Here is a 10,420-nt window from a genome sequence, read left to right on the forward strand (position 1 = left end):
GGGCGGTCCTGAATATGGAAGCCCGCACATAGCGTTCGGAACAATAAACTTCCAGACGCTGGAGAGCGGAGCTCCGGAAGCAGGGCAGCGGAGTACCCCTTTTAAAAAAAAAAAAAAACTTCCTGTGGAGCCTTCAGAACCCTTATAAGTACTAGAAGGATTAAGATTTTTTAGATAGAAGTAAATCACAAATCTGTTTTAACTTTCTGTCATGAGTTGATTTAAAAAAAAAAAATTATAAAAAATGTTTTCCAATGGAGTACTCCTTTATAAGAACTCCATTTATAGCCAGAACTGTCTTCATAATTCTGCATGCTCCCCTGTATTCACATCTCCTAACTATAAGGGTATGTTCACACTACGGAATTACGTGCTGTGAACATAAACATCAGTGTGAATGGGTTTCACACTGCGGAATTTCCGCCGCTGAAATTGTTCCGCGCAAAGAAAGAACATGTTCATTCTTTGCGCGGAAGTCCGTGAACACTGCATAGCCGTCAAAGGTGACGGCGCAGTGCTGCACGGTCCTACCGGCGAAGTATTGCAGTGGTGGCTGCCAGAATGGAACAGCTTTAGGGTATGTTCACACTACGGATTATGCACGGAATCTCTGCTCGCAGAATTCAGCGAACGGAGATTCTCTGCATAATCCGTGGTGTGAACATACCCTAAAGCTGTGGGGTGAACACTATTCCTCCTGACCCCTCCATACACATGTATATACAAGGACACCTATACTGCCCACAACCCCAGGGTGTTCAAATTAAACACTACAGACATTTTCACACCCTTTGCACTGGAAGAAACTTGTTGTACAGGGTATTGATCGTCCAGAGGGGGTCTAGAGGGGGGGGGGGGGGGGGGTTATAAAGAGATTGGCACAGGTAACATGCTAATGGGTTACCACCCTGAAACCGGTATTTCCTCCAGGCCTCAATGAACAATGGAGCTTTTCTTGCTTCCTGTAAATACTCATTTCCCTTTTTCGTCTTTCAGGTTGTTCCTTCTTGACAACTTGTATTGTGGGAGGTTAAGCTCGTTGATTTTTGGGCATACCCCCTACAGCAGGGATGTCCGGGCATGCTGGGAGTTGTAGTTTTGCAACAGCTCTAGACAGACTGGTTGGGAAACACTGACTTAGCGATACCTGAGATCTTGTATTTTCACTGGTTTTGTATTTTAGATTTTTATTAGCATTTTTTTTTTTTTGATTTTTTTTTTTTTACAGCTATTTTTAGGTAATTATATGATATATATTATAACTATATATGTAATATAATTATTTTGTCCCCATCACAATATAAATATATATATATATAATACATTTTCCCATCAATAGAAGAAGAGATCAGCTCACCCCAAAGCCAGGAAGACAGAGCACGGAGACTGCACCTTACTAGAAATGGCAAAGACAGGAAGACTCCAGCTCGGTTGCAGATCCAATAGCATCTTTATTCACATAGAGATATACGAATCACAGGTATAAGGCAGGATGTGACGCGTTTCGGCCAGGTGCTGGTCTTACTCATATACACGGAGTATGAGTAACATAGTGTATGAGTAAAACGCGTCACATCCTGCCTTATACCTGTGATTCTTGTATCTCTATGTGAATAAAGATGCTATTGGATCTGCAACCGAGCTGGAGTCTTCCTGTCTTTGCCATTTTTTCCCCATCACATGTGTAACCATCAGTTATTGCATTTTACTTTTTTTTTTCCCATCATTACTTTTTCACCCTTCCTCGTCTTGTTTTCACCCTCATTCTTCTCATCATTTTCACCTCCTCCTGCATGATCATGTTGCGTTCTTTTTTTTTGCTCTTTTTGTGCATTGCGTTCACACTCCTTCATTTATTTTTATACGCATACAATGGAAGGGGAGTGCTGTGACATCACAACCACGGCTGCCTGAACCCTGCGTCTTGAGCATAAATGTTGAGAACACCGGGGTGCCAGCCCAAAGATCGCAAGGGGCCCAGCGATCAGACATCTAATTTCCTATCTTTTAGATAGGAGAAAAAAAGATGGCTAGGGGTGGAGTAACCCTTTAAGCTATATGGACAGATGGTCTCATGCACATGGTAATTTCTCCATGAGGTGTTGTAGTTTTCTGACATTAACCCTTTCCTGCAGAATGCCGATGCCGTATATATACGCCAATGACGCGATACCATTGCACATCCCGCTGTATATATGCGGCATTCATTAAATCTACGCTCCCACGACACTGAGAGGGTTAATCAGCTGAAGTCCTGGTGTGTCCAAAGGGGGACCACTTCCGCTTGACACCCCAGAACCCATCTGACTAACCCGGTCAGCGATCGGGTGTGCAGGTGCAGCGGGTGTGCAGAGGTCCGGCGGCGGAGAGCCTTCCCTCTAGAAGTTGCAAAACTACAACTCCCAGACAGCCAACGTCTGTTTTACACTAACATACTGGGTTTTTCATTTTATTTTTCATTTTCACAAGAGGTAAAAAGGTGATAAAAGCCCCACAAAATAAGTAACGCAATTCCTTCCAAGTACGGAAATACCTCATATGTGGATGCAAAGTGCTCTGTGGGTGCACAACAAGGCTCAGGGGTGAGAGCACCATGCACATTTGAGGTCTAAATTGGGGATTTGCACAGGGGTGGCTGATCCTACCAGAGGTTCTGACATAAACGCTAAAAAAAAAATAAAATCCAACATGTGACCCCATTTTGGAAACTACTCCCCTCACGGAATGTAATAAGGGGTACAGTGAACATTTACACCCCACAGGTGTCTGACAGATTTTTCGAACAGTGGTCCCTGAAAATGAAAAATGTAATTTTTCATTTGCACAGCCCACTGTTCCAAAAATGTGTCAAACTTGTATTTTCCAAAATGGGGTCATGTGGGGGCTTTGTAAACGCCATTGTTCTGGCACCATGGGGGCTTTGTAAACGTACGCGGCCCCACGACATCTATTCCAACCAAATTCTCTCTCCAAAAGCCCAATGGCGCTCCTTCTCTTATAAACCTTGTTGTGCGCCCGCAGAGCACTTTACGTCCACTTTTTCTCCTATTACCCCTTGTGAAAAAAAATGATTGGGGTAACACCAATTTTTGTGAAAAAAAATAATCGAATTTTTCATTTTCACTTCCAACTTTAACGAAAATTCGTCCAACACCTTTGGGGCGTTAAGGCTCACTGTACCCCTTAAGTTTCTTGATGGGTGTAGTTTCCCAAATAGTATGCCATGTGGGAGTTTTTTTTTGCCGTTCTGGCACCATAGGGGCTTCCTAAATGTGACATACACCTCAAAAACCATTTCAGTCAAATTCTCTCTCCAAAATCCCATTGTCGCTCCTTCCCTTCTGAGCCCTTTAGTGCGCACGCAGAGCACTTTACATCCATATATGAGGTATTTCCTTACTCAAGAGAAATTGGGTTACAAATTTTGGGGAACTTTTTCTCCTTTTAACCCTTTGTAAAAATGAAAAAAAAAATGGGGCTACAAGAACAGGTTACAGCGAAAAAATTTTATTTTTAGTTTTCTCCTCCACTTTGCTGCTATTCCTGTAAAACACCTAAAGGGTTAACACATTTTCTGAATGTCATTTTGAATACTTTGAGGGGTTCAGTTTCTATAATGGGGTCATTTATGGGGGATTTCTCACAGAAAGGGCCCTCAAATCCACTTCAAACTGAACTGGTCCAAGAAAAATTCAGATTTCAAATTTTTCGTGAAAATTTGGAAAATTGCTGCTATACTTTGAAGCCCTCTGATGGCTTCAAAAAGTAAAATCATGTGACCTTTATGATGCCAACATATCGTAGACATACTGTATATGCGAATCAACGTATAATTTATTTGGGATGGCTATTTTCCTTACAAGCAGAGAGCTTCAAAGTTAGAAAAATGCAAAATTTTCATGAAATCTTCAAATTTTACCAAGAAATTTGTATCGACAAAAACTTACCACTATCTTAAAGTAGAATATGTCACGAAAAAACACTCAAAACACTAATCAAATTCATAAGTAAAAGCATCCCAGAGTTAGTAATGCATAAAGTGAAGGTGGTCAGATTTACAAAAAATGGCTGTGTCCTTAAAAGGGGTTATCCAGGAAAAAAAAAAATGTTTTTTATATCAACTGGCTCCAGAAAGTTAAACAGATTTGTAAATTGCTTCTATTAAAAAAATCTTAATCCTTTCAGTACGTATGAGCTGCTAAAGTTGAGTTGTTCTTTTCTGTCTAAGTGCTCTCTGATGACACCTGTCTCTGGAACTGTCCAGAGTAGAAGCAAATCCCCATAGCAAACCTCTTCTACTCTGTGCAGTTCCCGAGACAAGCAGAGATGTCAGCAGAGAGCAGTGTTGTCAGACAGAAAACAACTCCACTTCAGCATCTGATAATTATTGGAAGGATTAAGATTTTTTAATAGAAGTAATTTACAAATCTGTTTAACTTTCTGGAGCCAGTTTGATATTAAAAATTTTTTTTTTTCCCTGGAATACCCCTTTAAGGCCAAAATGGGCTATGTCCTTAGGGGGTTAAAGGGGTACTCCGCTGCTCAGCGTTTGGAACAAACTGTTCCCAACGCTGGAGCTCGTGACGTCATAGCCCTGCCCCCTCAATGCAAGTCTATGGGAGGGGGCGTGACGGCTGTCACGCCCCCTCCCATAGACTTGCATTGAGGGGGCGGGGTGTGATGTCACACAGGGGCGAAGTCGTGACGTCACAATCTTCCGTCGGGAGGAACTCACCTGAGAGCCTCCAGCGTTTCCGGAAGCAGTTACAGGTGGGTGCACCTTGCTATATTACGGGTGTCCCCAGCGGCGGGACCCCAGCCATCAGACTTCTTATCCCCTATACTTTGGATAGGGGGATAAGATGTCTAGGGGCGGAGTACCCCTTTAAGTCTTTGTCTTTTAAATGGTCGCAGCCAGTTTCTGTGCAACTGTTCTGCCAGATTTTATTTAGGGAATTTTAGAATCACCACCACACTGAGTCTTGCAGTTTTCCGGAGTTATCAAGTGTTACTTTTTGCAAAATGTCGCAAATATGTTACACCTGAATTTTTTTTAATTATTTTTTTTTATAAACAAACACAGAATAACTCCCACCAAACCCTACAATAGGATCTAAACTGGCAGCACGATTTGGCTGTCCGACATTTGATGAATTTTTCCCGTGCACGTTAAAAGCACCGCAACAATGTGTTCTAAACGTGCATGCAGAGTAGACCATAAATGGTGAATTCTCTCCTTATATTCTGGATGGTATGGTGCCCCCTAGTGGCTTTTAAAAAAAAAAATTTTTAAAGCCACGATTACTATAAAAAGGAAATACGATTTTTATTTTATTTTTTATAATGTATAAGAAAGGTTAATATTTTTCAAGATGTACAACATATAAAAAGTTTTTGAATGTGACGGTGCCTATTTATTGTTTTCCTGTGTCAAATCTACTCCCAGTTGTGGCTAAAAAATAAAGATCAAAATACTGTGTAAACCTGGCCTAAAGCAACCAATCAGATCGCTTCTTTCATTTTGCAGGTCTTTTTTAACCCCTTAAGGACGCAGGGTTTTTCCGTTTTTTGCATTTTCATTTTTTCCTCATCACCTTCTAAAAATCATAACGCTTTCAAATTTTGCACCTAAAATTCCATATTATGGCTTATTTTTTGCGCCACCAATTCTACTTTACAGTGACATCAGTCATTTTACCAAAAAACCCACGGCAAAACGGAGAAAAAAATCATTGTGCGACGAAATTGAAGAAAAAAAATGCAATTTTTGTAACTTTTGGGGGCTTCCGTTTCTGCACAGTACATTTTTCGGTAAAAATGACACCTGATATTTATTCTGTAGGTCCATACGATTAAAATGATACCCTACTTATATAGGTTTGATTTTGTCGTACTTATGAAAGAAATCATAACTACATGCAGGAAAATGTATACGTTAATTATCTTCTGACCTCTAACTTTTTTATTCCGCGTATGGGGCGGTATGAGGGCTCATTTTTTTGTGCCGTAATCTGGTTTTTATCGGTTTTTGTATTGATCGGACTTTTTGATCGCTTTTTATTCATTTTTTCATGATATAAAAAGTGACCAAAAATACGCTATTTTGGACTTTAGAATTTTTTTGGCGCATACGCCATTGACCGTGCGGTTTAATGAATATATTTTTATAATTCAGACATTTCCGCACACGGCGATACCACATGTTTATTTTTATTTACATTTTTTTTTTTTATGGGAAAAGGGGGGTGATTCAAACTTTTTTTTAGGGAAGGGGTTAAATGACCTTTAACTTTTTCACTTTTTTTGCAGTGTTATAGCTCCCATAGGGACCTATAACACTGCACACACTGATCCCTGCAAAGCTATGGCTTTGCAGGGATCAGTGTGTGCAGTGTTATAGGTCCCTATGGGAGCTATAACGCTGCCAAAAAAAAAAAAAAAAAGTGAAAAAGTATCTCAGGCTTGGAGCAATCAAATCCCTATCGGACGCGACGGAGCAAGGTAAGGGGACCTCCGCTCACGTCCTAGCTGATCGGGACATTGCGATTTTATCGCGATAGTCCCGATCAGCCCGACTGAGCTGCCATGAAGCTTTCACTTTCATTTCAGATGCGGCGATCAACTTTGATCGCCGCATCTAAAGGGTTAATAGCGCGCGGCACCACGCTATCATTAGCTGCCAGGCCGACCCGGTATGACGCGGGGTCATGGTGTGACCCTATTTTTTAAAATACCGGGCGTAGGGCGTACAGGTACACCCTACGTCCTTAAGGCTAGGTTCAGAGTACGGAATTTCCGACAGAAATTCAGTCGTAAAATTTCCGTCAGAAATTGCGCTTGCTAAAATGTCTAGTGTAGTCAATGGTTTTTCCGTTCACAAATTCACTCTTCGGAATTTGTGAAGCGGAAAATCCGCTTAGAAATTTCCGCCTGAAGAAAGCCGGTGCTCTTTCTTCAGGCGGAATTCCTCGCGGAACACGTTGCAGACTATGGGAGACTGCAGTGGCCGCGCGGTCCTAGCGCCGACTTATTCAGTCGGCACTCAGAATCTCCGGGGCGGAAATTCTCTGCCCGGAGATTCCGTAGTCTGAACCTAGCCTAAGAGGTTAAAATGAAAGAAGCGAGCCGATTGGTTGCTATGGGCAACTTCTCCTCTGGACAGGTTTGGATAAATCTCCCCCCTATATCAGCGATTTTGACCACTTTGTTATACTAAATTTGTTCTAAAGAGAGAAATGGAGATGAGCGAACTTACAGTAAATTCCATTCGTCACGAACTTCTCGGCTCGGCAGTTGATGACTTTTCCTGCATAAATTAGTTCAGCTTTCAGGTGCTCCCGTAGGCTGGAAAAGGTGGATACAGTCCTAGGAGACTCTTTCCTAGGAATGTATCCACCTTTTCCAGCCCACCGGAGCACCTGAAAGCTGAACTAATTTACGCAGGAAAAGTCATCAACTGCCGAGCCGAGAAGTTCGTGACGAATCGGATTTACCGTAAGTTCGCTCATCTCTAGAGAGAAACTACGAGTCACTCAGCACCATATTCTGATGAGCTGTTGAGTGTCCTCGGGGCGTTACTGTTCCAGGGAAGTGTCCTGACCTGTGGATACTCTGCTGGTGACACGTAGAACAGCGTTTCCCAACCAGAGTGCCTCCAGCTGTTGCAAAACTACAACTCCCAGCATGCCTGGACAGCCTTCGGCTGTCCAGGCATGCTGGGAGTTGTAGTTTTGCAACAGCTGGAGGCACCCGGGTTGGGAAACACTGACTTAGAAGGACATCTTTACTAGCACAAGCTCGAAGTGGACGCTACATCATCTCTCACCAAACTTGGGTTAGGACACAATTACAGATTCCTGGCTTTAATTCAGAGATCACAGCTGTAGCCGCCATCTGCCCAAACTAGAGCTTTTAGTTGCGAGGCATTCCTAATCCAGGCAGTTGTCTCCGCTCATGGTTGGCATCTCTTGTGGTCTCCTGCTGGATGGCATGACGACTGGTGCCGGGAACCGCTGGAGCTGTCCATCATAAGCAGAGCGATGAAGAATCCAGGACACACACACAACTCCTTTTAAAGGGGTACTCCAGTGGAAAATAAATGTTTGTAAATCAACTGTTGCCAGAAAGTTCTACAGATTTGTAAAATTACAAAACCTTAATCCTCCCAGAACTTATCAGCTGCTGTATACTACAGAGAAAGTTGTGTAGTTCTTTCCAGTCTGACCACAGTGCTCTCTGCTGACACCTCTGTATATGTTAGGAACTGTCCAGAGTAGGAGTAAAATCCCCATAGCAAACCTCTCCTGCTCTGGACAGTTCCTGACATGGACAGAGGTGTCAGCAGAGAGCACTGTGGTCAGACTGGAAAGAACTACACAACTTCCTGTGGAGCATACAGCAGCTGATTAGTACTGGAAGGGGTTAAAGGGGGTACTCAGGAGAATTAAACCCATAGCCCATCCTTTCCCTCTAATCAACCTATTTAGGAGGGGTACTCTGCTACAGCCGTCACGCCCCTTCCCATAGGCTTGCATTGAGGGGGCGGGGCTGTCGTCACAAGCTCCAGCGTTCGGAACAGTTTATTCCAAACGCTGAGCAGCGGAGTACCCCTTTAACCCCTTAAGGACGCAGGACGTAAATGTACGTCCTGGTGAGGTGGTACTTAACGCACCAGGACGTACATTTACGTCCTAAGCCCCCATACCGCCACTTATACGGAAAAATAAAAAAGTTAGAGGTCATCAAAATAAAGGGATTATAAACGTACTAATTTGGTTAAAAAGTTTGTGATTTTTTTTAAGCGCAACAATAATATAAAAGTATATAATAATGGGTATCATTTTAATCGTATTGACCCTCAGAATAAAGAACACACGTCATTTTTACCATAAATTGTACGGCGTGAAAACAAAACCTTCCAAAATTAGCAAAATTGCGTTTTTCGTTTTAATTTCCCCACAAAAAGTGTTTTTTGGTTGCGCCATACATTTTATGATATAATGAGTGATGTCATTACAAAGGACAACTGGTCGCGCAAAAAACAAGCCCTTATACTAGTCTGGCGATGAAAATATAAGAGTTATGATTTTTAGAAGGCGAGGAGGAAAAAATGAAAATGTAAAAATGTAATTGTCTGAGTCCTTAAGGGGTTAATAGTCTAAATATTCATTAGGTCTATAGAGCAGTTTCCCCCCTTTGGTTGTCACTTACATGCATGAAGTGAGGAAATTACATTATCCAGTCTTCCACTCTGTCTCTGTCCTAATATCTCTCTGAAAGCTGCCCCCACCCTCCTGAGGGAGACAGACCATGTGGTTTCTGCCTTGCACACGTGCTCGCTTTAGTGCTAAGAACTGGGAGATGTGTACAGCATTAGCCAATCAGACACTGAACCTCTCTCTGCTGCTCTGAGCAGAAGGGTGGGGGATTCTCTCAGAGAGTGAGCTGGCTGGCAGGGAAGACCTGCAATGAATGCTGGGAGATGTAGGCAAGGACGGCAAAGAATATCAAGCAGCCAGAGAAGACAACAGGGGCAGCAGGAGCCATGCATATTAGGCAGGATGGTTTACATGGAACATATTTCCTTGGAGTACCCCTATAATTTACAAATCTGTATAACTTTCTGGTTTCGTTTGAAAACATTTGTTTTAAATATGTCTTCAGAAGAACACTACTAGCCCATAGAAGTTTATAGGAACTATACAGCAGATTGAGGTTCTCTTATTGTCGCCTAATGTTTTTGTTTCCTTTCTGTTTTCAGCCTTCATGCAGGAACTGCGCAGGACCAGCACCTCGTGATTTCAGCGACCATCTTGTGTGACGGGGGTCAGGCTCCACTCACTGTGCCGCACGGCAGACTCTGCAATCATTCCCAATGCTGGGGGTGAGCGGCCCATCAATAAAAGGGCAACGAGCACCCTGTACTGCTGCTGGGCCCGCTCCACACTTCTGTACTTTAACCCCTGCTCTGCGCCCCCTCCTGTACTAACCGCACCCCGCCTCTACACCCACCCTCCTTGCCCCCCCCCCCCCCCCGCACTCTGCCGAGTGCCTCTAAACGGGTTTGCAGAGGCTCCGAGCTTCAACCAATAGGATTTAATGGGATAATTAACGGGTTGTTGTTTTTCTTTTTTATTGTTACTTTTAAATCATTTCAATTTTTGTACAAAATTTTTTTAGCAGAATTAGTGGCTCTGTAAACGGTGGCGGGCAAGACGGTAGCTTTAGGATACTAGTGTCAAACACTGGAGAGTGGCGCTGCCAGGTGACCGGGGGCTTTGGACTGTGTTGCGCTGATATCTATATATATATATATATATATATATGGAACTTTTTTTTTTTTTTTTTTGTAAGCAATTTTCTAGAAATAAAATTCTTTGCCTATTGTGCGGTGTGTGGAGTGAGTTCTGTACAGACACCG

General features: G+C 42.7%; 1 protein-coding gene across 1 annotated transcript in view; it reads left to right on the forward strand.

Annotated features, from left to right (window-relative positions):
• Positions 1–10,299, forward strand: part of VASP (vasodilator stimulated phosphoprotein) — a 35,569-nt gene extending 25,270 nt beyond the window's left edge. The window contains exon 12 of the mRNA XM_056540732.1: positions 9,761–10,299. Within this exon, the coding sequence (XP_056396707.1) occupies positions 9,761–9,798 (38 nt within the window). The 3' untranslated portion in view covers positions 9,799–10,299. The remainder of the gene's footprint in view (positions 1–9,760) is intronic.
• The last annotated feature ends 121 nt before the right edge of the window (positions 10,300–10,420 follow it).

The sequence above is a fragment of the Hyla sarda genome, chromosome 9 (genome assembly GCF_029499605.1).
Source record: "Hyla sarda isolate aHylSar1 chromosome 9, aHylSar1.hap1, whole genome shotgun sequence".
Lineage (NCBI taxonomy): Eukaryota > Metazoa > Chordata > Amphibia > Anura > Hylidae > Hyla > Hyla sarda.